This window comes from Nyctereutes procyonoides, unplaced genomic scaffold (assembly GCF_905146905.1).
Source record: "Nyctereutes procyonoides isolate TBG_1078 unplaced genomic scaffold, NYPRO_anot_genome, whole genome shotgun sequence".
Taxonomy (NCBI): domain Eukaryota; kingdom Metazoa; phylum Chordata; class Mammalia; order Carnivora; family Canidae; genus Nyctereutes; species Nyctereutes procyonoides.
Window position 1 is genome coordinate 67,965,414 of NW_026575052.1, and position 26,678 is coordinate 67,992,091.

At 42.0% G+C, this 26,678-nt stretch overlaps 1 protein-coding gene across 2 annotated transcripts in view; it reads right to left on the reverse strand.

Moving 5' to 3' along the window:
• The window catches only part of APBB1IP (amyloid beta precursor protein binding family B member 1 interacting protein), a 103,193-nt gene that overhangs the window by 7,110 nt on the left and 69,405 nt on the right, over positions 1-26,678 (reverse strand). For both annotated transcript variants that reach the window (XM_055330992.1, XM_055330991.1), the window contains exons 8-12: positions 24,908-24,994; positions 23,818-23,961; positions 19,470-19,580; positions 9,832-9,930; positions 9,124-9,247 (exon numbers count right to left, since the gene is read on the reverse strand). In XM_055330992.1, the coding sequence (XP_055186967.1) occupies positions 9,124-9,247; positions 9,832-9,930; positions 19,470-19,580; positions 23,818-23,961; positions 24,908-24,994 (565 nt within the window). The remainder of the gene's footprint in view (positions 1-9,123; positions 9,248-9,831; positions 9,931-19,469; positions 19,581-23,817; positions 23,962-24,907; positions 24,995-26,678) is intronic.

Below are 26,678 nucleotides of genomic sequence, written 5' to 3' on the forward strand. Positions count from 1 at the left end.
CACAGCATGTATTTTCATGAACTAGGATGTCCTGCTCTTTAATCTGTTTGTGAGAACAAACAAATAATAATGATACCCCAAATGCTTCAAGCTGCTGTCTTCCCATGGACCAGGAAATCCAATCTTCTCCATGGGCTCTCTGCCCCATCCTGACAACCTGTAACCTGTGGGCACCCACATAACCCATATATTCTGTAGGTCCACTGACTTGGGATCTAAGTCGTATGGGTTCACTGATTAACAGTCCCAGCTGTCAAGTAGCAATATAGCCTTTCCCACCGTCTCTATAGGAATCTTTGGCGGAACTAGGGGTTGTAAGTTGATTAAACAAGTATGAGCCTCACATGCTTTACAGGACTCAAGTACATTCTGAAAAGGGAGCCAAACCCCAACCCCTCATTCTTAACCCACATGGTTTATGAAAGGCCAATCCTCCCACTTGACCTGGCAAATCAGAGGGCAGCAACCTCCTGGGCATAGTAAGCTCGTTAGGAATGGGCATGAGGGATCCCTGGGTGGCGCAGCGGTTTGGCGCCTGCCTTTGGCCCAGGGTGCGATCCTGGAGACCCGGGATTGAGTCCCACGTCGGGCTCCTGGTGCATGGAGCCTGCTTCTCCCTCTGCCTGTGTCTCTGCCTCTCTCTCTCTCTCTCTCTCTCTCTGTGTGACTATCATAAACAAATAAAAATTTATATATAAAAAAAAGACTAAAAGAGGATTGGGCATGAAAGAGCACTCCCAGAGCTTTTTCAGAGATGAGACATTCTATTTGTACTAATATTTCCAGCTGTGTGAAAAATGTAAGCCTAGAGAATCAGTGGCAGTCCTTGCCACCTTATGGGGATGGTGCCTAAGAAGCCATATCTTGATGACATCACTTGATGACATCACCCCTGGATCTTGCTGTGCATGAAGGAAGCCTACCCCTGGACCTCCTAGTTTTGCGCATTAATAAATCTATCCCCCTCGCTTTTTATTGCTTAAACCAGACCAAGTTGGATTTCTGTCAACTGCCATGTGAAAAGTCCTGACTAAAAATAGTCACTAAAATCAAAGTGATTTAATAAGTACTAAGAAAAAACCCTCTATGACTGTTCTCTAACATGGAAAAAAAAAAAAGCTGCCATTTATCTAGAATAAATTCCTTGTTAAAGCACTTTGGATAAGTGAACAATGCCTCCAGGGTATTTCAGTTGGAAAATCATAGAAATACCTCATGATTTCTTTCAGTGTCTAGAGGAGAGAACAGTTCTAAACTAATCAAACAGATATTAATTATGACTGGTTTAAAAAGGACAATTCAGGGCAGCCCAGGTGGTTCAGCAGTTTAGTACCGCCTTTGGCCCAGGGCATGATCCTGGAGATCCGGGATCGAGTCCCATGTTGGGCTCCCTGCATGGAGCCTGCTTCTCCCTCTGCCTATGTCTTTGCCTCTCTCTCTCTGTCTCTCATGAATAAATAAATAAAATCTTAAAAAAAATAAAAGGGACAATTCATTGTAGACCTTAGGATAGGAAGAAATTAGCCACATGAAGGAAAACATGTCATAAACAGAGGGAACAGCATCTGTAAAGTCCCTAAGAGATGATGGTGTTTGGGGCTTTAAAAACTAGGAAAAAACAAGCGGCCCATGTGACAAGAATGGGAAGACACAGGTGGGGAAAAGAGGCCTCAAGCCTCATATTATGCAGACTTGGTTGGCCTTGCTAAGGATTTGGGACATTAAGAGCAGTGAGAAGCTTCTGAAACACTACCCACAGGGAAGAAATCACATTTTCGTTTAGAAAGTTGACTTAGGGAGGGAGAGAAGTCTTCAAATGTAGGGAGCTGAGCTGGTACACCACCACCACTGGAGGCCAAGTGAAATATCATGGCAGCTTGGGTTTGACGGGAATGGAGATGAACAGATCTGGACAGATTTGACCAATTTAGAAGGTAGAGTCAACAGGATTTGGATGTGATTGGATTTGGGCATGAGTGAGCTTTCCTTGCCTGTATCCTGCATGAGCACCTGGGCAGATGATGATGATTTACAGAAACTGAGAAAAACAATAGAAGATCAAGTCTGGAGGATAAGATGATGCATCAGTTTTACTGATGTATCAAAGTGGAGCCATTGAGCAAATCACTGGTTACATGGTTTTGAAGATCAACAGAGAAGTCTGGGTTGGATTTATATAATTGTGAGTGGTCAGCACATATATGGTGACAGAGTGGATTCAGACCACGTAAAGAGATCGTATAACATGAGAACAGAGTTAGGATTGACTGGGCCGAGGCTGATTAGGTGCGGTAGAAGAAGAGTTAGCAGAGGAGGTTAGAAGTTGGGAGTGGGATAGAAGATTTGGAGTGTGTGCTATCTGGAAAGCCAATAGAGGAGACTGTTTCAGGGAGGAGTGGACAATTGTGTTGATGGTGCTGAAAGGTCAGATACAAAGACAGGTTTATAATAGTTGCATTTAGCAACATAGAGGCCACTGGTGGGCTTAGCAAGAGCATCCTCCATGGGGTATTAGAAGAAGCAGCTTGATTGAAATGGGTGGAAGAGTGAATGAGGGTAGGAAAGTGGAGGCAGCACATGTGGTCAACCCTTTAGAATAGTTTGGTTGGGGATGCATGGGTGGCTCAGCAGTTGAATGTCTGCCTTTGGCTCAGGGCATGATCCCGGGGTCTGGAATCGAGTCCCACATTGGGCTCCTGGCAGGAAGCCTGATTCTCCCTCTACCTATGTCTCTGCCTTTCTCTGTGTGTCTCTCATGAATAAATAAATAAAATCTTAAAAAAAAAAATAGTTTGGTTGTCCTGTGGGGCAGTAGCTAGTGGGAGATGGGGAGTCATAGGATGGTTTTAAAACTTGTTTGTTTGAAGAAGGAAGCAATGTTGAGGAGAAGGACCCAGTAAAGCAGAAGAGAAAGTAGAAGAGAATGGTATAATAAAGCATGTGTCTAGTCGTTGTCCTGGGTTCCTGGCACAGAACTTTTAATACCCTTGGTATTTCCAAAGTGATTGGAATGTCTTCGCTATTCAGTGAACCCCTAGGATCACATCTGAGTTTATGCTAACAAGATGGCTTGGGAGGTGGGCTTGTTATCAGAAACATCAACCAAGTGATTAGAGGGTTGGGGCTCTGTGCTGACCCAGCCTCTGGGGAGGACAATGAAATCCATCACATGGTCAATGAGAGGACAAGCTCTGCAGCCAGGACCCTCCTAGACCTTGCCTGGTGTGTCACTTTATTTGGCTGGTCCTGATATGTATCCTTTATTTAAAAAACTGTAATAATAAGAATAGTACTCTCCTGAGTTCTGTGAGTCCTTCTAGAGAACTGTGGAAGCTGAAGGGTAGTGGGAACCTCCAAAATTGTAGCCACTAGATCAGAAGTGTGGCAGAAGTGTGAAGAAAGGCAGCCTTGTTAGGGTTGGTGCCCTTGACCTGTAGGGTATGAGCTAACTCCAGTGGTGGGCATCAGAGTCAATACTGCAGTAAATCAACTGGTATCTGAATTGGGGACCAGAGGCTACATGGAAGGACTGGCCCTTATTAGGAGGTAACATAATGGATGCAGTCTAGGACAAGTGCACATACAGGGAAGGTGTTGGGTTTGGTGGTGGGAAGCCAAAGGAGTTCCCATTTGATGGTTTTATTTTCTCTCCTGAAAGTAAAGGATTTGGCGATTAGATATCTGAGGAGAGTAAAGAACATATGAAACAATTAGAGAAACTAGGAGATTACATTGACAGCAACAGGTTTTCTCAACATTATTGACATTTGGGACTGGAAATTTTTTTGGTGTATGGGGCGCTGTCCTATACATTTTAGGAAAGGTGGCATCCCTAGCCTCCATCCGTTAGATGTCACAAGCATTTCCCTCAAGGTGTGACAACCAAAATTGTTCCCAGACATTGCCAAATCTTCCCTGGGGGTCAAAGTCACCCTTGGCTCCGAGAACTGCTAGTCTAGAAAACTGTAGTAAGAACAATAGGTAGTATTAAGGGCCCAATTGAAAGTGATGTCCAAAGCTCTGTGGTAGAATCACTTGCTTGGTCCTTTTGGTGACCAGCCCCCATCCTAAAGCCGCTAAGGGATTCACCATGAGGCGCCTCATTAGCATAACAAAGACACCATAACTCAGCTCACCTTGGGCTATTGAGGCTGTGTCAGGAAATGATGTCAAAGACCAAATATATTTCTTACTGAATCACAGAGACAGTTTGTGATCTGAGTGACTTGAATGAATACAGCTGATGCCAAAGATGATCCCCTGAGCACCTGACTGGATATGGCTCTTCCTGGCTGCTGACCACAAAACCGAAACTTCTTGACTGATACCTCAGTGAGCCAGATCCAGGCTAAGAAACCTGTCTGGGTGACAGGATGATTGTTGGTACAATACACTATTTGCTCCATTCTGGGAAATGGCTGATATGCCAATCAGGGTATCCCAATTGTTCTAAAACAGTTCAGCTGATGTGTCAGCTCAATAAGAGGTATGGTTATGCTTGTGAAAAATAACTAGAGCCACTAGTTGGTAAGAAATAGAGCTATTTGCTAAAGCAAGTGATCCCAATTTCAAGAAAAATGCTCAGAAGAAAAATTCTTTGGCTGTCTGGAAAGGAAAGGCATCATAGCATTCCCTTGAATCAAAAGACTTAAGGAGAACCTTATGGGCTCACCCTCAGTGAGTAAGAGCTGAGGCCATAGGATGATCTGCCTTAGAAATATAGCCCAAGGGGGAGGGGCAAGATGGCGGAAGAGCAGGGTCCCCAAATCACCTGTCCCCACCAAATTACCTAGATAACCTTCAAACCATCCTGAAAATTTACGAATTCGGCCTGAGATGTAAAGAGAGACCAGCTGGAATGCTACAGTGAGAAAAGTTCGCACTTCTATCAAGGTAGGAAGACGGGGGGAAAAGAAATAAAGAAACAAAAGGCCTCCAAGGGGGAGGGGCCCCGCGAGGAGCCGGGCTGAGGCCGGGGCGAGTGTCCCCAGGACAGGAGAGCCCCGTCCCGGAGGAGCAGGAGCTGCACCAACCTTCCCGGGCGGGCGGAAAGGGGCTCGCAGGGAGTTGGAGCAGGACCCAGGAGGGCGGGGATGCCCTCGGGCTCCCTGGGACACTAACAGACACCTGCGCCCCGGGAGAGTGCTCCGAGCTCCCTAAGGGCTGCAGCGCGCACGGCGGGGACCGACCGGAGCAGCTCGGAGGGGCTCGGGCGGCGGCTCCGCGGAGGGGGCTGCGGGGCGGGAGCGCGAATCCAACAGCGCAGGCCCCGGGGCACAGGGCGCCGGGACACAGCCCAGGATCCGGCCTCCCCCGGGACAGGCAGAGGCCGGGAGGGCCCAGGACAGCGAGGACGCTCCTGCCCCGAGTTGAGCAGATCAGCGGCCCCGCCCCGGAGCCTCCAGGCCCGGACGGAGAGCCGAGAGCCCCGAGCCCGAGCCCCGTAGTTCCTGCGGAGGCTGAATCCAGGCTTCCAGAGTTGCCGTAGCAACTGCTGCTGTTCCTCCTGGGGCCTGGCGGGGTAAACAACCCCCGCTGAGCCCGGCAGCAGGCAGGGGCAGAGCAGCTCCCCCAAGTGCTAACACCTGAAAATCAGCACAGCAGGCCCCTCCCCCAGAAGACCAGCTGGACGGACCAGTGATACTCCCCCGTGTTCCAATACAACTTGTTTTTGGCCACTCTGCACTGAGCAAAATGACTAGAAGGAAAACCTCACCTCAAAAGAAAGAATCAGAAACAGCCCTCGCTCCCACAGAGTTACAAAATCTGGATTACACTTCAATGTCAGAAAGCCAATTCAGAAGCACTATTCTACAGCTACTGGTGGCTCTAGAAAAAAGCATTAAGGCCTCACGAGACTTCATGACTGCAGAATTTAGATCCAATCAGGCAGAAATTAAAAATCAACTGAATGAGATGCAATCCAAACTAGAAGTCCTAACGACGAGGGTTAACGAGGTGGAAGAACGAGTGAGTGACATAGAAGACAAGTTAATGGCAAAGAGGGAAACTGAGGAAAAAAGAGATAAACAATTAAAGAACCACGAAGACAGATTAAGGCAAATAAATGACACTCTAAGGAAGAAAAACCTACGTTTAATTGGGGTTCCCGAGGGCGCCGAAAGGGACAGAGGGCCAGAATATGTATTTGAACAAATCCTAGCTGAAAACTTTCCCAATCTGGGAAGGGAAACAGGCATTCAGATCCAGGAAATAGAGAGATCCCCCCCTAAAATCAATAAAAACCGTTCAACACCTCGACATCTAATAGTGAAGCTTGCAAATTCCAAAGATAAAGAGAAGATCCTTAAAGCAGCAAGAGACAAGAAGTCCCTGACTTTCATGGGGAGGAATATTAGGGTAACAGCAGACCTCTCCACAGAGACCTGGCAGGCCAGAAAGGGCTGGCAGGATATATTCAGGGTCCTAAATGAGAAGAACATGCAACCAAGAATACTTTATCCAGCAAGGCTCTCATTCAAAATGGAAGGAGAGATAAAGAGCTTCCAAGACAGGCAGGAACTGAAAGAATATGTGACCTCCAAACCAGCTCTGCAAGAAATTTTAAGGGGGACTCTTAAAACTCCCCTTTAAGAAGAAGGTCAGTGGAACAATCCACAAAAACAAGGACTAAATAGATATCATGATGACACTAAACTCATATCTGTCAATAGTAACTCTGAACGTGAATGGGCTTAATGACCCCATCAAAAGGCGCAGAGTACCATGGACTTTCTTCAGAGACTTAGAACAAATTATTTTAAGATTCGTGTGGAATCAGAAAAGACCCCAAACAGCCAGGGGAATTTTAAAAAAAGAAAACCATATCTGGGGGCATCACAATGCCAGATTTCAGGTTGTACTACAAAGCTGTGTTCATCAAGACAGTGTGGTACTGGCACAAAAACAGACATATAGATCAATGGAACAGAACAGAGAACCCAGAAGTGGACCCTGAACTTTATGCTCAACTAATATACGATAAAGGAGGAAAGACGATCCACTAGAAGAAAGACAGTCTCTTCAATAAATGGTGCTGGGAAAATTGGACATCCACATGCAGAAGAATGAAACTGGACCACTCTCTTGCACCATACACAAAGATAAACTCAAAATAGATGAAAGATCTAAATGTGAGACAAGATTCCATCAAAACCCCAGAGAAGAACTCAGGCAACACCCTTTTTGAACTTGGCCACAGTAACCGGAGAAGGACAAACAGTGTATGTTCTCATTCATTTGGGGAATAGGAATAATAGCGAAAGGGAATATAAGGGAAGGGAGAAGAAATGTGTGAGAAATATCAGAAAGGGAGACAGAACATAAAGGCTCCTAACTCTGGGAAATGAACTAGGGGTGGTGGAGGGGGAGGAGGGCGGGGGGTGTGGGTGAATGGGTGACGGGCACTGAGGGGGACACTTGATGGGATGAGCACTGGGTGTTATTCTGTATGTTGGTAAATTGAACACCAATAAAAATTAATTTATAAAAAAAAAAAAAAAGAAAAAGAAATATAGCCCAAGAGCCTTTACTGGAAAGGAGGCTGGTACTCCGGGGAGAGATGCCGGAGATGGCCTCAGGATCCCTCATCCCAAAGAGTGACCCCATCTTGGGAAGGAGAAACTTGCCAGCCAAGAACTCCAAGTAGCGTTTCCCTCCCAAGCTGAAGACTGAGAGGATTAAGAAACCCAACTCTCAACCAACTGCAGCAACCCTTTATTTAGTAAATTTAGTAAATTTAGTAAATTTATTTACTCAATAAATATTTACTATATGCCAGGCTTGTAAACTCTGGGAACACAGTGTGCAACATGGTGAAATGGTCCTTTGTCCTTTCAAGACTTAGAGTGCAGTGGAGAAAACAGGCACCAAACACAGTAATGGACACATAAAATTATTACAAATCATGGTAAGTGCTCTGCAGAAAATAGTTTTATTCAAGACAAACACTTTCAGAAACTCCCTGTACACATGGCAGGCAGACCAGACTTATCTAGTGAAAATATCTTTAAATGTTGGGTCAAATCTACTGTTACTGCACCTTCTCCATTTTCAAGCTGCTTTTACCTTTGAAAATATCTTTAAATGTTGGGTCAAATCTACTGTTACTGCACCTTCTCCATTTTCAAGCTGCTTTTACCTTTGAGCAAAGAATATATATACTGGCCTTTCTAAAAAAAAAATATTTATTTATTCATGAGAGACACAGAGAGAGAGAGGCAGAGACATAGGCAGAGGGAGAAGCAGGTTGCCCACAAGAAGCCTGATGCGGGACTTGATCCAGGATCCCAGGATCATGCCCTGAGCCGAAGGCATATGCTCAACCGCTGAGCCAGCCAGACATCCCAATACTGGCCTTTGATATGACCATTCTTTAACACTGAAGGGTGACCAGGACTTTTCTGTCATAAATAGTTCCAGTTCTTTCAACTCTTGTTTATCATGAAGACAACATATTTGAAATCCAGCTGAGCCACAGAGAAGATGCTAGACACTTGATTATCTGAGCTTCAGAATTTCCTCAACTGTGGAGTGCAGATAGTAATCTATACTTTGCAGGGTTGGTTTAAGAATCAGAAACAGTGTATGTAAAGCAATGCTTTGTACCCACTTCATCTCTCTGTGTCTGGCCTCCTTACAAATACAAACAAGAAGCTGTTATGTTACCGTAGAATGTAATGTTCAGGATCAGCTTCAAGGCTCTGGTCATGGGATCACTGAAGCAAAATGCCAGGGAATGATCTTGTCATTTATGTGGGCTGCCTGTTGGTGCTCATGGAGCTTGGGACAGATACCACCTTTATACTCTGATGCGACACAGTACTCTATCAGCTCACCCTCCACTGTGATCACCATCTGATCCACAAGCATATCATGAGAAAAGCAGTCGAAGTTTTACTAAGAATCACTTATAAAGAAACAGGTACAGATGTGTGTGGGAGATCTTGAGCCTGACCATCAGAAGGGAAACAAACATACACAGTGCCAACAAAGTTCTGTTTTTATAAGGTTCATTATAAGTATATATACTTATAAGTATATATTAAGTATAAGTAAGTTTGAACATGAGCTCTGAACAGGTAAGCTTTGAACAGGTGTCAGAATTTCTTTTTAGCACAGTACCTGTCGACGGTGCAGCTGACGTTGCTGGTGGAGCTGTGCTGACTGTGCTCTGGTTTGTCCACCGAGAGGCGAGCCCGGCCCTTGCCATCGCCCGTTGATAGTTATCATAGAGAGTCTTTCCATACTGGGGAGAGAACACAAAAGAAGCAAGAAAGGAATCCGTTTATCCCAAATCCGGCACTCAATTGCAATATATATATATCGAGTAAAAAGCACCTTATAGCTACTCTTTTTACTTCTTTCTTGAGATTTTTTTTTTAGTATATTTCAACTAAAAAAATTCATAGATTGTTTTCATGTGTTAAGTGATTTTCCAGATTAGCAGAGTCAGTTAATACTTTTACCTAGATGTTAGAGGAGAGCTTTTGCCTCTCAGTTCTGATTACATAGGTCTTCATGTAAATCTACTACAGGTTACGTGTTGTACTTTTTAATTACATACTATATGTGCAAAGCTCTCCCTGAGTAAATATAAAGACCTTCGAAGACTCACAGGAGACTAAACCCTTGATTCTCAGGTCATTGGAAAGGTCTGTGTTTCCATCACTCTCTTCTATTAAAAAAGCCCCAAGGGCCAGAAAATAAAATGACATCAGGAATGCTGACCCATCCTTAATGGATGGTCATTTTGAAGTAGTACAGAGACTGCACTCAGGTTGCAGTGCGGGTGTACAATCCAAGACAGGCTGTGTCCAAATGGTCTCTTACCTTGGCAATCCTTATTCCCATGACCCACTGGTTTAGGGTCCTTGCATCATCACAGCAGAGATATTTGATATACTGGGACTCCTTCTGAATTTGGGGATGCTAGAAAAAAGTGATTTCAAAGACCATTTATAAACTTATTTATTAGCATCTTTCAAAAAATTTTAAAAAAACAACGTATGTGATTCCTGAGATAGTGGAAAACTGCTGGTAGTAATTTTAGGATTAGGAATAGGAGTACTTTTATCTTACTATTTTTAAAAGATTTTATTTATTTATTTTAAGAGAGAGAGAGCACGCAAGTGGGGTGAGGGCAGAGGGAGAGAATCTAATCTCAAGCAGACTCCCCGCTGAACGTGGAATCCAACACTGGGTTCAGCCTCATGAGGAACCAGGGTACATTTAAATGGACTCATTATCATTTTTAGTAAGTTTTATTATATAGAAAAGTTACAACTATAACCATTGTGGGTGAAGTTGTGTGCATAAGACCACCTCTTCTGCCTCCAACCCTCAGAGAAGCTTGTTAATCCTGCTGGAATGGGGAGAAACCGGTGGTGGTGCTGAGCATGAAATGGAATGCCAAGAGAGTGGGAAGCCATTTTCAGGGGCAGGAAAGGAGTGGAGCTGCCGGCTCCTCTCTTAAAGAGTATCGCACAGATCTCTCTCCTTCGCTTTTGCTTTTGGCTTCGTTACTGACCGTCAAGGAAATGGCTATTTTCAAAATTGATCTAGGTCAAGGGCATTGTGCCTCTGAACATCAGTTTGAGTCTGAGAAACAGCATCTCAGCTAGTCACCCTGCTGATGTTTCTTACAACTTGGTGGCATTGCTGTCATTGCCCAAAAAGGAGAACAAGACCTGTTACAGGCTCTAAGAGCTTGATGAGAGGTTAGTAAATTTTGGTTTTACAAATGAGAAAACAAGGCCAAGAAAAGTTATTATATATTTTATGCCATGGTCCACTAGAACTTTGGGGGGGTCTCTTGTCCTGCTACCTAGAATTTCTGTATTTTTATGAAGCTCTTAGGCCAAATTTCCAAACTTTAAGGATACCACAGAAAAATTAAGAAATTGTAAAGAATTCTTCCCTGTGGCCTTTTGACCAGTTGAGGAAAGTTCACCTTCATACTTCTGTCTGTAAATGGACCATTCTCTTTGTTTAGGTCCCTCCGCTCTGAGAATCTGCTTCTGCATCACTTGCAGGATGGTCTTAGGTTTTCCTGAGGGTGATAGCCCTGGGCTCCCCAGGGCGGCCTGTAGTTTTCCATTCTGGCCAGCAGATGGTGGCACACACTTCTGAATGGCTGCTGCACATTTCCCTGTTGTTGGGGTTCAGTGTTTCCTCATTCATTCTGAATGTGAGATTTTAGCTTTATAACTGTCACGCCAACGATCATCATCTGTGGAGGCCTTTAAAATCAAAACTCTCTATCAACTCAGATAATGTGGCCCCACAGCAAAAATAGATTTGTAACATTAATGAACTAGAAGGTCATGCTGATGACAAGTGACTTATTTCCTGGATGGAATGTGACGTTCCAGAGATGCCTGCAGCACGCCCTCCCGTAATAAAATCCACAAAGCCAAAACAAAGTTCTTGTCTTTCAGCACCAGAAACCCAGCTCCCTAACTTACAACAGCATTCTTGTTGACAGTCATGCAAGGGGGTGAACGGGTCTCTTCAGCACGAGCAATTAATGTTTGTAATTTTTCTTAGAAAGCAACTCTTATTTTTTTTTTTTCCTGAGAAATTTTAAAAGTTAACACTGTTAACTTGGTTAACTTGGCTTGGTATATTAAAATATTTTTTAAAAGATTTTATTTATTTATTCATGAGAGACATAGAGAGAGAGAGAGAGAGACACAGGCACAGGCAGAGGGAGAAGCAGGCTCCATGCAGGGAGCCCGATGTGGAACTTGATCCTGGGTCTCCAGGACTACACCCTGGGCCGAAGGTGGCACTGAGCCGGTGAGCCACCCAGGCTGCCCTGTTAAAATATTTTTCATTTGTTTTTTGGTTTTCACACCACATGAGAGCCAGGTTCCTAATAATAGACTACATATCATATTGTGCTTGCAATGAGGTGTACACATCAGCTCTCTGTGTAGAGGTATCCACTTATACAGCACAATTAATAAATTCTTAAGTATGTTATTTATCCAAATAGAGTAAAATGTGGATATTCTATTAAATAAAATGGGTTTTGAGGATAAAACAGAGGCAAGAACTCTTGAGACTTGAATTCTAACAGTGGCTTCTCCTATGATGGTGAGGTAGATGTACAGACCTTGGTTCATTCTCTCCCACATTCTCACTGACTTCCTTACACTACACACATACACCGCAAATGTATACAGGAGAGTTAACATCAGATGACCTCAAAAGTTGCTTGCAATCCTCAGATGTTATGGTTCTAAAGTGAGCTATCTAGTGGGCACGAGCCTTTCTGACTCCCAGGATGTCATATAGCAAAGTCAGCGTGTTTGTTTTCCAGTCATGGCTTAGGACTTTGCCAGGGGGTTTGCTCCCTAACTGAGCCTTTTACTGAAAAATCATTTGCAAAGGGGTTTAAGAAAAAAAAAAAAAAAAAAAAAAAAACACTGGTTCAGTACCACTGGCCAGACTCTTGTGCAATAGATTTAATTTAATTGTGCTGTACATACTACAAGAGAACCTCTTGTAGTATGTACAACACAGTACACAAGTGTCAGGGCAATTGTAGAACATTACTGTTAAAAAGGATCTTAACAGATCTCTAAACTGAGGTAACCGATGTGTTACAAAGGAGAAGACTGTGCTAGAGAGGTTAAGCCATTTGTCTAAGGCCAAAGTAGTGTCTGAACTAAGAAATATACTAAGTACTAAGAAATATAGCCCTCATTAATAAAGATGAGTAAGGCACTCACACCATAATTAGGACATGGTGGCTGGGGAATGTTGCTGGAGGAGACATATGTAAACAAATTTATGATTACCCTATGATATGGTGAATTTCATAGTAAAAACTTGAAACAGAGAATGAGAAGGCTCTTTGGAAGAAGTGTATACCAATACTCTGTCACATCTGAGGAACATCTAGAAATTCTCTGTGTGACTAAGACCTGGGAGCCATGGAAAGAAGAGGCAGCAAATGAGCAGAAGCCAGAGTCAAGAGCCTTGTGTCAAACTAGCATGTGGACACTGTCCTGTAGGCATCAGACATTTAGGAGAGCACAGTGATACAAACGGCAATGGCAGTTACGTGGAAGATGGGCCTGGAATGGGGAGGAGGGACCAACAGAGAGGGCTGGATTAGAGACATCTCTGATGGAAAATCAGAGCTTGATGATGGATTGGACAAGAAAGGGAAGAGGACTTCTAGGATGATTTTTCTATTTCTAACTTGGAAAAGTAGGTGGTTATTATGGATTTAACTGTTTCCCCTTTATGTTGCAGTCCTAAATGCTGATACCTATGAATGTGACCTTATTTGTAAATAGGATCTTTGTAGATATAATCTAGATGAGATGAGGTCATGCTTGATTAGGGTGGGCCTTAATCCAAAATAACTGGTGTCCTTGTGGGAAGAGAACAAACAAGCATGCAGAGAGTGGAGGGCCATGTGAATACAGAGGCAGGGATTGGCGTTATAAAGCTGTAAGCCAAGGAGTGCCAAGGATTGCTGGAAAATGGCAGAAGCCAGGAGAGAGGCATGGAACAGATATTCCCTCAGAGCCCTCCAAAAGGAGCCAACCCTACTGACACCGTGATTTTAAACTTCTGGATTCCTGGAATTGTGAGAGCATAAATTTCTGTTGTTTTAAGTCAGCCAGTTAGTGGAACTTTCTTATGGTAGCCCCCCAAAAGTAATACAGTGGGTGGTGGTACCATCATCTTGATAGGGACTGCAGAAAGGAGTAGTTCATGAGGGTGGAGAACGTGCTGAAATTACTACCTGACAGGTTATGACTGAAGTGTCTTTGGACACGTGCTTGTTTCAGGTGTAAGACGGAAGAAAGTGAAACAATTCGCTATAGACTGGGAATTCTTAGTGTACAGACAAAAGCTGGAGCTGTGGCTGTGAAGATTTCTCAGAAAGAGCAGGAGTCTGGTGAGAACAGAATATAGAACCCCAGAGAACATTCCAGGGTGTGTGGGAAGAGGAAGAACTCACAGAAATAGAGGAGCAGGTGGATAGAGGGGTCTGGGCTGAGGGTGAGGCAGTTATCACCAATGCAAATGATGCCAGGAAGATCAGACACCCGAGGATTGACTGAAACTCCTGACTGTTCACCAGAAACTTTAACAATAGTTTCAGCACAGGAGGGAGGAGTTCCAAGTTCTTTGTTTTGTTCACCATGTATCCTAAGGTACTGGATAGCAGTAGGCTGGAGAGAAATATTTTGGAATGAATGAGTTTTATTTGCAGAATAACAGTTGAAGACAAGGAGGAGATATTGCTTTCTTAGGAAGTCTGCGTGAAAGGGAATGCAGAAGCCCAAGGCATGGGGCAGATCAAACTGAGGGAAGTGATTATAGAACCTCCCCTACCCACCCAGGGAATACCTGAATGTGTTGTAGCCCAAGAGAAGAATTCTCTGGAGAGACGTTGAAGATGCTGAAGCAAAAGGGAGTCCCTGATGGTGTGGTCCTAGGGAAGGGCTAATGTTGGAGGCACTGAGCTTGGAAGAGAGAGCCTTTTCTTCTGAGACACAAAGTTGGAAGGATGATGATTGTATCAAGTTAAGTTCAGAGGTAAAGAGGAAGTAGACCAGGGCAACTCAAGCCTTTCCTTCCCTGTCTTCTCCAAGTAGAAGGCAAGGTGTGCTGACTGAGAGGCTCGCAGGTGAGATACTCTGAGAAAGTATAGATGATGTCAGGGGATGAAGTCGAAGACTGAGTTGTGTGGAAAGCAGGGGAAAAGCTGCTAAAATCTGTGAGTGCAGAGGCTGACCCAGTCAGCAAAAAGCAGACTCAAGACCCAAAAGTGAGTGACTTAGCTCAACTGTGTGAGCCCCACATTATGACATGGCTCTTGAGTAGGCTAGGGAAAGAGAGTACAGTAGCAAGAGAATGTTGACCCTAAATCCTAGCTCCAAGAAATTCAAGATAGGAGTGAGAAGAGTTTGTTCTCAAGAGAACACATTTCATTTTTAACGATAAGCGTGAGGTGACCTCACCTAAGTTCATGAACCTCTGTGAGTTTCTGCTTCCACATTTAAAATGTAGAGATGATAATACCTCCCTTAAAGGGCTGTTGAAAGGTTAAGTGAAATAATGTATGAGAAGAACCCAACACAGAGCCCATAACATGAGAGGGCATGTGACTATTAATAACAGAACCAAAAACAAACAAACAAACAAACAAACAAAAAAACAGAGCCAGGTTTTGAAGAGTACAATGGGGCAGGGGGCTTGACATGCATTTTTGTTCTTTGATTCAACAGATGTGAGTTAAGCATTTAATACCTCTTCAGGCTCTGGAACATAATAGTAAACACAACAGAAAAAGTCCCTGCCCTCAAGGTGTTTTTATTCCACTAGGGTAGAAATCCAATAAAAACAGAAAACACTAAGTAATATAATTTCAGATTGTGAAAACTTCTGTGAAGAAAATGTAGCAGAGTAAGGGGTGGAGGGAAGATGGATGGGTAGGGAGCCGAATTCCAATGCTCTTTCCAAGATATTCCACCACTTCTGAATAGACCTTGATCAACCCTCATTTCTCCTGGAAGATATTTACTTCCCCATCATCTCATTTAGCCTCAGAATGGAGCGAGCAAGAATTCACAAAGGAGGGACTTCATCACAGGCTCAGGATGGGAGTGTGCATCAAAGAAAGAGTGCAAGGGAAGGAATGATTCTTGAGTACTAAATCCTTCCTTCGGATTCTAATCTCTTTCCCATGAGTATGCACAACCTCTCAAGGACAGGTGAAGAGCTAATTCCTGGGCGTGACCTCAGACACTGAATCAGAAACTCTGGAGCCCCAGAAATCTGTGTTTTAGCATCTCGGTGATTCTCATGCACACAAAAATTTGAGAACCACTGGTCAATAGAAATATTACTTAATGATAAAGTGTTGTAATAATGACCCAATTAATGAGTGCTATGTTTCTAGACATGGAACTCAGGGTGTTTTGAACATACATTATTTAATCCACATAAGAAGGGTTGGGTGTAATCATCCTCACTCTGTAGAAGCGGGCAATGGGGCGTAGAGTGTTGATAATGTGCCAGGGGGACAGGCCAGGACTCAACTCTCCCATCTTCCTGACAGCACCCCCCAATGGACTGTCATAATCAGTAAACTCACACTAAATAAGAAACTTCTGGACTGGATTTCTCAATCAGTACATAGCTATGGAATCACACAATCTCTTAACATGCTTCTCCATATCCTGAATCCCTTTTGTAATGTATATGCGTATTCTTTGAATTCTGTACATCTGTTTGCCCTGATGAAATATTTTAATATCAAGAGGTTTTTTTCCCCCCAATATGGACAGAAAGGGAAATAAGTGACCAAATGTTCATAAACAAATTAAGTTCTTCAAACTGTGAGAGACCCTTTTACTCAGCAAATTAATAACAATTCCCAGTATTCTGGGAAGGAACTGAGAACTCAGCATGCTTAAGAGCAGAATAAGCAGAGTGATTGCTCATAAAATTGGTTCGAGAACAAAACTGATCATGTCCTGAGAAAAAGGGAAATGTTCTATGAGGATTGCTCGTGACTCCTGTCCATTTCTATATCCATCAGGCCTGCTTTCTTCTCTGTCTTGGAGCCCTGTACCTCCGCCTCCACAACACATACACACTCTTCAGGGAGGCCCCCAACCCTCTCGTGAAGGCTTAGGCCTTGGATATGTGGGTTTTTGATACCCTAGTCCAATACCCCAGGCCTCAGCATGGCCATTCTTCGTGCAGCCCAGTAACCTGCATCCCAGGTCAGATCATTGATACCATGATTCCAGGATCTACTTCCAAACTTGTGAGTTGACACAAGAAACCGAGCTCTTGTCCTGCTCACTGTGTCTAAACATCATCCTGGGATGTCTGGGTCTGGGGCCTTGTCTTTCTCTCACCAGGTGCTCCAGCCTCTGGTACCCAGCCCTGAGATTGGGGCAGCCTCTACTTCCTCCGGACACCTGTCATTCAATTTTTCCACTGTAAAGTGCATTCCATTACCAGCTAAGCCCTGACTGTTGATGTTTAGAGGTAGGACGCATTCTAACACTGAGTGTAAAACTTGGCTATGCTCTGGGAAAGCAAAGATTCCTTGGCCCCATCCTTAAACGTTCTGAGTCAGTGGGTCCAGGGCCTTGGAATGTGTATTTCTACCATGAGTTTAAGTCAGCCAGTTACTGAGTAGCATTTCAGAACCTCTTTCAAAGCCTTCTCCCAGCTTAACAGATGTGGGCATTGGAATGTACACAGGGAAATGAGGGCCTCCAGTATGGTAGTATCTCAGGGTCTCAGAATTCCTTTTTTTTTTTCCTCGTGCCCCCCCCCCCCCCCCCCCCCCGCTGCCAGGGTCTCAGAATTCCAAACAAGGGCCATGGGGTCAGACAGGAACACAATGAATGCACAGTTCAGGCCAGCTGCCAGCAGGGGAGGGGCAGGGCAGAGATCCTGCATCCTATCAAATAGCAGTCTGAGAGAGTGGCCTCTCAGCCACTACCTGGTTTCTCTATCTCTCTCTTTTTTTAAAAAAAGTAGGCTCCACACTGGGTGGAGATCAATCTCCAATGTGGGGCTTCAATTCATGACTTGAGCTGAAATCAAAAGTTGGACGCTTAACCAACTGAACTACCCATGCTCCCCACCACCTAGTCTTAACCTTGTCCGGCCGCTTACTGGTTGAAGAGTCTCTGTGCTCGGGTGCCACATCTATATTTTAGGGAGAATTATGGCTCTTACCTCAAAATGTTGGTAAGATGATTAAATGTGTTAATGTATGTAAAGTGCTTAAGAGGTTGCATTATAGATGCTATGTGTTTGTCATTATTCTCACAACCCCATCTATACCAGGAACAGAAAAGGAGAGGCAGGAACCTGAAGCAGGCAGGACATTCTCATCTCTCTTCCTACTGACCCAAATGGGACCCCACCTCAGGGCCTTTGCACTTGCTGGTCCTGTTTCTGGAATGCTCTTCCCTGGGTAATTCTTCCTCCCTCACTTTACTCACATCTTTTGTTACATGTCATTCCTTCAGAGGCCCTTTCCCTGACCAACCCACTTAAAGAAGCCCTGGTCCTTGCACACAGGGTCCCCTACCCTGCTTCATATTTATCCGGAGCCTTAGCATTGCATGATAATCACATTTTTTTTTTTGTTTATTGCCATTTTCCTCACTCTAAACTCTATGAGAACACGGATTATTGTACGTTTGGGTCACCTCTGTATTCTGAGCCCCTGGGACAGTACCTAGTACCTAGCAGGTAGCTGGCATTCAATTGATATTGAGTATATGATGAATGAATAAATGAATGAATGAATGCCCAGACTGCCTGTGCTCAATCAGAGTTTTGGGAATGTTGGGTCTAGGGAACACCCAACTCCTGCAGTAATGTGAGTGACAATACCACACTAGTGTCGGCACCTCTGAAATGACAGAGCGGGTACATGATCATCTCTAATGATGTGGTCCTTGACAAAGGTTATATTTGCCACACACGTAGATGTTAAGTGTTGTCCTCCACTTATGAAGGTGATATAAACCTATAGTATAGACTTTGAACCACTTTGGAAGGAGAGGTGACAGCTTTGCCAAGGAGTACATGAGCACACACGTGCAGCCTGGCAAGGATACATTTCTACAACCGTGGTGATGGGTTCTTCCTCAGGGGGAATGGGTGATTGAGCTACCGAACAATCTCACCAGGAACCTGATTTTATTAACACCTACCTGCTCCACAGACTTCCATCTCAGATGGAGAATGAGGAACCTGACTCTCAAGAGAAGCTCTGCACATAGCCTTGGGCCATACCTATGGATTTAGATAATCGGCACTCTCTGGCATGAAATGTGATTGAGGGGCTGAGAAGGAAAAGGAATTTACGGTGTTTGAACCAAAGTATGGTCGGAATAGCTACATAAACTCCCTGAATCCATTTCTAGGAGTCAGTTGTTAATTTGGCAGAAGACAGTTACTTCTACCCAACCTTCCAAAATGTGGTGCAAATGTAAACCTGACCAAACACTTGATAATTGCCTTTTGATAATATACTCCTTAAAAAACTTCAAGATCTAGTAAGGCTATTTTTAGACTAAGGGTCCCCCCCCCCCATTTTTTATATTTTCTGTATTTTTCTAGGAAATCTTGTCAAGTTCCTAATTTCTAAAAACTTCTTACAGCGGAATAACGGTCCAATAAAGAACTGAGAAACTGTATCAGATTTGTTCAAGATGGAGAGCTTTCATTTTTATAAGTGATGAAGAAGACTGGATAGATTCATGATAAAGTTTTAAATTTAGAAACAGGAACTGAGGGTAGAAATGCTTCCACCTTTCCTATTTTGGTTTGAAATGAAAAAAAATTATTATGATACACACTTGTGGTTAATGATATTACATTTTAACATTTTTTTCCTTAAAAGGATATTTTAACTCGAATTGCTCACCAGTCTAAATCAAGAACTTCTTACGACATACCTTTAAAACAAAGCAGTAGTCAGTGGGTGCTTTGTATTTCATTTTACACTGAATCCCATAGTAAATGTTGACATTTTCAAACTGTATAAAACATGCCAGATCTCGAGATGTCTGTAAAAGAAGGAAAAAATACATTTCACTGCGTTGACAGCTTAATAATTTTTCAAGGTTGTCCTTGATGGCACAACTAAGGGTTACATATTAGCAGAACAATACTGAATTTTAGATTAACCTATTTAAGCATCTATCATGTTATACATTTTCTAAAAAGTCAGGCTGGCATTTTCAGAGGTAGAAGAGCACACCGAAGACAAAACAGTGTGCCACACACCCAGAGATGGAGTGGAATATTGTACTGCTGTTCTGGCACCTGCACGTGGACTCCTGGGGCCAGAGCTGACTGGCTGACCTTGAGACATCCTTACAGATGCAGTGGGGACGAGAGGACTGACCACCTAGTCTGAAATTTCATGTTGGCTTTTGCCATTCTGAGTCAGTGATTTTCCTAATTGAGCATTAGAAGAGAAAAAAGTCATCCTCAGGATGAACAATAAGAGGTAAATATGATGCTCAGGAAATCAGCACACACTTCATGCACTTCTCTCTGAGAAAAAAAGACTCCTTTCATGCTTTCCCATTAGGGCTGGCAGTGTTGCTATGGAGACAGAACCTCTCCTCCATGTCTCATGCTCCTTGTGAGGATTCCAACCTCTAATCTACATATTTGGTTACATTTCAATTACAAATTTGCCCTATTACTCTTTTTTTTTGCCTTTACATTCTTTAATTCTTTAGCAGGTGAGTGAATAAAGGAGAGAGAGCAAACGCTACCTCTCAGTGCACAATGCCTCCTTTAAAGATGGTTGCACAGTTTTTATCTTTGAAGATATTTTCTTCTGGATTTTCAAAGTCTTTTTTTTTTTCAAATTGAAAAAATAGAACGTATAAACCATAATTTTATATATAAAAATTAATGATTTATATAAACTTTATATATAGACTTTATATACTACATTGCTTATAAAATTATGCTTACACACACACACATATAATAAAATGAAAATTTCTTCCACACTCCTTTTTTCTAATTCTACTCTTTTCTCTGAAAGTACCATTGTTTTGAAGTATTCTTCCAAATGTTTTCGGGTGAACATTTATATACATATGTATGTGTAGACATACCCACATACATACATACCCACATACCATTTTAAAAATATGAATGAGAGTTTACTATAAATAGTGTTTCAGAAACTTGTTATTTTCTTAACATAGTATCTTGGTCTCCCTATGTCAGACATATGGATGGATACAGGACAGTCATGTAATGGCTGCAGAGCACTCCACTCTGTGGGCGTAATGATTTATTTAACCATTCCTACCAAAGATGACTAGAGGTTATTGCAATATTTTGCTCTTGCAAAAATACTGTACATGTGAGCAAATATTTCCGTGGGGGTAGATTGTGAAATGTGGAAGCTGCCATTTGAAAGGGCATTCTCCTTTATATTAATAGATCTTGTTAAATCAGCTGTACCAGTTTACATTCCAACATTTTGTGTTGACATTGCCCATTTTTCTTACTCCTGCTGAAAGCTGGATATTATCAACATTGTTGATTTTATCAATCTTGTAGGAAGAAATATTTCACTTTTTAATTTACATTTCCCAGATTACTGGTAAGAAAGGGCAACCTTTTAATTATTCACTGGCTACTGATTTTTTTTTAGTATTAAATTCTCAATAAGCATTGCCGTTTTTCTATGAGCATGTTTTTTTTTTTCTTATTGACTTGTTGAAATCTTTGTATTTTATGGATATTTGTACTGGATTATATACATGCTGGAATGTACTCTCTAATGCCAGAGATAGTCTTTAACTTCTTGTTTGGTATCTTTGGCCTTAGAGTTAAAAAACACTTCACACAGTCAAATTTATCAATTTTCTCCATTATAATTTTGAGTTTTTAGCCTTGATGAAGGTTTTTCAACCCCTGAATTATGAAAATATTAACCTATATTTTCTTAGAGAATTTAAAAAATATAGATAAAAGGAGATTTCATACTTTTTGTAAATATATCTAATCAATCTAGGATTTAATTTGGCACATGGGAGGATACCTGGGTAGCTCAGTGGTTGAGTATCTGCCTTCAGCTCAGGTTGTGATCCCAGGATTGAGTTCCACATTGGGCTCCCTGGAAGGAGCCAACTTCTCCCCTCTGTCTATGTCTCTGTATCTCTCATGAATAAATAAATAAAATCTTAAAAAAATAATTTGAAACATGGTATGAGGTAGGAAACTACTTTCTCCAAATGGATAGACAATTATTTCAATGCTATTTATTAAATACCACCCCTCTGAGGAATTTTAGAATCAGTCTGTGAATTTCAAGTAAAAACTATCCTATTGAGATTTTTTGGGGGATTTAACATACAGAAAGTTTGGGAGAGAATTAATATTTTTTCATCCACCAGCATGGTAAATTTTTATTTATTCAGTTCTAGTTCACTTCTTTTATTGCATTTTATATTTTATACCACATTGGTCTTGAACATTTCCTGTTTATTGTTAGGTATTTTGTATTTTTTGTTCCCTACTATGCATGAATTGTTTTCATTTGCATATTGTTTGTACAAAAGAAAACAATTTATTTGGTAAATTTATTTGGTCCTAATAGTCTTTCAGTTGAGTGTCTTATATTGTGTGGTAGACGATCACATCAAGTGTGAATAAAGCGAGTTTTGCCTCTTCTTTTAAAAAATTCTACTTCTTATTCTTTTTCTTGACTCCTGGCTTGTTCCTCTATTCCAAGGTTAACTGTAGCAATGAGTAAAGTACTCTTGTCCAAAGCTAGTGTGAACAGTTATAATTTTATCACTAAATGTGTTGGGATAGGTTTATCATTCTCATTTACACGTAAATGTCAAAGACTTTTATGTGTGTGTGTGTGTGTGTGTGTGTGTGTGTGTGTGTGTGTGTGTGTTTTCCGAAACACTGTGTCAGTTTTCTGTGATTCACACTAAGTAGGGGCAGTAGGCTGACATAAAACACGCAGTACTGGTTATGCCTCTCCTGCATTCTGATGGGTAAGAGAGGCTTCTCACTAGAGGAAGAGACCTGGATATTTCCCAGGACTTCACCTGCTTGGGAATGTGGGTCAAGCCTTATTAGAAACAGCCTGAGGGGATGCTCAGTGGTTGAGTGTCTGCCTTCCGCTCAGGTCATAATCCCGGAGTCCTGAGATTGAGTCCTGCATCAGGCTCTCCGCAGGGAGCCTGTATCTTCCTCTGCCTATGTCTCTGCCTCTCTGTCTCTCAAGAATAAATAAATAAAATCTTAAAAAATAAATAATAAAAGGAAGCAGGCTGCAATTTGTACATATGCCATTTGGTGATGCCCTGGATTCAGCAGTGAAGGCAAAATGCTTCAGCGTACCTCAGATAATATAGATGAGAGAGGTATTCTAAAGCTTTTAAAGGTAAACAAGATGCAAATGCCCAAAACCTCTAAAAAAAGCTCTTAGAAAAAAAAGCTAATGGTCAGAATGAGAGTTAAAATTCATTTCAGGGATCCCTGGGTGGCGCAGTGGTTTGGCGCCTGCCTTTGGCCCAGGGCGTGATCCTGGAGACCCGGGATCGAATCCCACGTCGGGCTCCCAGTGCATGGAGCCTGCTTCTCGCTCTGCCTATGTCTCTGCCTCTCTCTCTCTCTCTCTCTCTGTGACTATCATAAATAAATTTAAAAAAAAAAATTTAAAAAAAAAATAAAAAAAAAATAAAATTCATTTCAAAAATGAATAATTTAAGGTATGCTTATAGATCAGAGGCAATAATCCTAAATCACCAAGTAGAAGTTTAATGATATCTAAGATACTGTCCTAAAATAGGCAGGGTAATGCAAACAGCACACTTCAGAGAACAACTTAAATGTTCAGAGTATAAGGGCTACCATCTTAATGTAGCTCTGTCAACACTTATACTTTCATGATTGCAGATAAAAGAAGTTTATTATAATTACCACAGAACAAGAGAGTAAATACAGGGGGAAAAAACCCTCAGAAAAAGATATATGAAGTAACAAATTATCTCTAGAAAAGTGGTGCTTCTGCTATAATTTTTGAAATCTGACTTTAAAACAGATAAAATTCTTCACCTACAGGAGAAAAGCTTTGGAAAAATTCAAAAGGACTTCTGCAATTCTGTCTGAATAGGGTGTGTATTTGCACAAACATTGTAGTAACATGAATTTCAGAGCAAAAAAGTGCATTTAGATTGTGATCTGAAGATTTCCTTAGGTTAATTTTCGTAAAATGATTTTTTGACAAAACATTTTATTTTTCTTTCTGACCTTAGTCTTTCCTTTGGGTACATAATAAATTCCAGAAGCCCGTAAAAGAAAATAGCGCCTTTTCCAGGTTTTCTTTCCATCTTCTTTCAAAGAAAGAGCTCCTTCAAGTTCTGGCACAATGATGGATGTCCCACAGAAACTTTCCTGAAAATTGAAAATCCGATTATAGAGAGCACATGAAAGAAAAAAAAAAAACCACATTTTTGTTCGTGTCTAAACAGACTGTGGCAAACTAGCCTTTAAGCTAAAAGTCATTTGTCTATAACTCGGAATGCACACACTTACATCACATGCTACTTGTCAAAAGAGAGGAAGGATATTATGGTGGCTAAATCTCAGCTCTTGAGTTAGACTTCAAGGCTTCTTGACCACTTAGCTTTGCAACTGTGGGCAACTAAATCTCAGCTCCTTTACTTGTAAAAATGGAGTCACAATAGCTTTAGCTTCATAAGAAAGGTTATGAGTATAATCTTGGTATACTATAAAAGTAAGCATTCCATAAAGTTTATTTCTGCTATTCACAAACATGTGCACAGTAATCGACACTGGGCTTCCATGACCTCCCTGGATAGTTGTAATAATTCAGTACAATCCAGGAGACTGAGGTTCCTGGACCTCTCCAATAATTATGAACCTCAATGGCAGACCCAGACCTTGTGTCAGGTTTCCTATCTCCAAAGCTCATACTTCCTACCACACGTGGCTTCCAGAAGAGCATCTTAGAATTCATTGTCAAGTAGGTTTGGAAATCCTTACATCTGACTTGTATGGAGCTTTTTCATTACTTAAATAATGAAAAATATAGAATGTTAAGAGATTAATTTTATGTGGGTTTAAAAGTGTTTTAGTCAAGAATTACTAATCCAACTTCATGAGAGTAAAATACAGTCTAAAGCCATATTTTAAACTGACTCAAAGAACCAGTTTAATTATCTAAATAGCTATAATTTAGTAATAATTTGATTTTAAAACCCCAAGGTAAAATTTCAGTGTGTCTAAGAATCTCCCATTGTTCCAAGAAGCAAATAATTTAAAAATAGATACAGTTAATAGCTTTCTCTTTTCTTTTACTCTGCAAAATTAAACCTACCTCAAGTAAGGATTCCTTGTTCTTAGCATTCATTTTCTCATTTGTTTCCTTTCCTTCTTTTCTTCCTTTGTTATTCAAGTAAAAATTCTAAATAAAATATTAAAAGAGCAGATCAATAAATGTTCTTCACCACGCTAGCCACTGCAGGGAACCATCATGGTCTTGCTGGAGACAGAATATACACCTATAGGAAATAAAGTGGGAACCATAGCATATGGCATCTGTCAACCAAGTGCCTACTAAGGGTTTACCAGTCCTATGGTGTCACTGAGGCAGATGAAAAATCTTCTTCCCTTCTTCCCCTAATGCACAATCAATGAGGAAATAAACATGAGACAGAAAACACTAGCAAAGGACACCATTTAGTTGTTAAATTCCATTGTCTAGAACACATGCCCAGTACTGGAGGCTAGGAAGAGCCTCTTTTTATAAGGATTTCCCAAAGGGTCGGGATCTGTAGCTGTGGCTTCTTCTGAGATTTTCTCTGAGACCCCTCTCACTTTTTCAGCCTCAGAATCAGTTTTTTCCCCCCTCCAAGTGATGGTGCTATACTGTTATTGTTTTAAAGAAAATGGGGTGGGGGGAAATGGGGAAAAAAACCCACAAAGTAAACCTGAGCTGGAGTTCAGGGAGTTCAGGGAGGGTAGTCCTTAGAATGCACAGGCTGCCCTTGGGTCAGAACTTTATCACAACTTTATCATGACTTTTATCAGTCGTGAGGTCAGCCAACTCAATTTGGGCTGCTCTGTAGCAAAAAGCAGAGCTCAAGAGTTAACTCAGTAGCTGTTACCCAGGGAAACTGGATGATCTGAGCTGAACAATAAGAACTTTAAAATGGGAAATGAAACTTTCACTTACAGCTTGCTCCCTTTTCTCACCGCTGAAAATACAAGATTTGGGGGCAGCTGGAGAGGAAAGGAACAAAGCAAACACATTACTTTTTAAATATCACCTTCTTGGAATAAAGAGTAAACCAAGCAGTTACCAGCCCATGAATAAATTATCTTATACACGTAAAATACTCCTGGTTCCTGAGAATATTCTTCTGTCATGTCGAGAAGATATGTATAAACAGATAGCTTTGGGTCTGTAGATGGGAAGATACATAGACAGCACATAAACTCAAAATGAGCCATTTCTATAGCTTTTCAAAGAGGAAAACAAATCCCTGTAGGCTGGAATGGTCAAGGAAGACTTTCCAGAGGAGGTCCAAGTTTGAAATATTGTCCAAATATACTCCAAGGCCTGTCATCAGGTGACTGAGCAATGCCTCCCCTCACAATGGGTGGGACTCATGTCCCTGCCCCACTTATGTTAGATTTAGCCACATGACTTGCTTTGGTGAACAGAACGTGGGTGGAAGAGATAGGGCACTGACTCTGTGCAGAGGACCTGAGAGGCTGTGTCATGTGTTTCCATGCCATCCTCCTGTATTCTTTGCTGTGAGTTCACCAGGAGAAGAGTGTGTCACAGGGAGCTGCTAGTCTGAGGATGGTAAGAGACAAGTGAACTAGCTGAGTCTGACTCACATTCTGGGGCCAAGGATGATGACCTGCAGACCCAGGAGAGAGGAAATGTCTGTGGCTGTAAGCCATGAGGATTCAGAGGTGGTTTAACGCATCCAAGGCTGACAGATGCACATGCCCACACTGGCTGGTGATTAGATCTAGGGCACTGAAGCCAAGGCTAGACTTTCTTTTAAAATAGGAAGCCATATTGGAGACCAAAAATGTGAATACTGTAAGACTTCCTCCTGTAGGCCTGGTCCTGG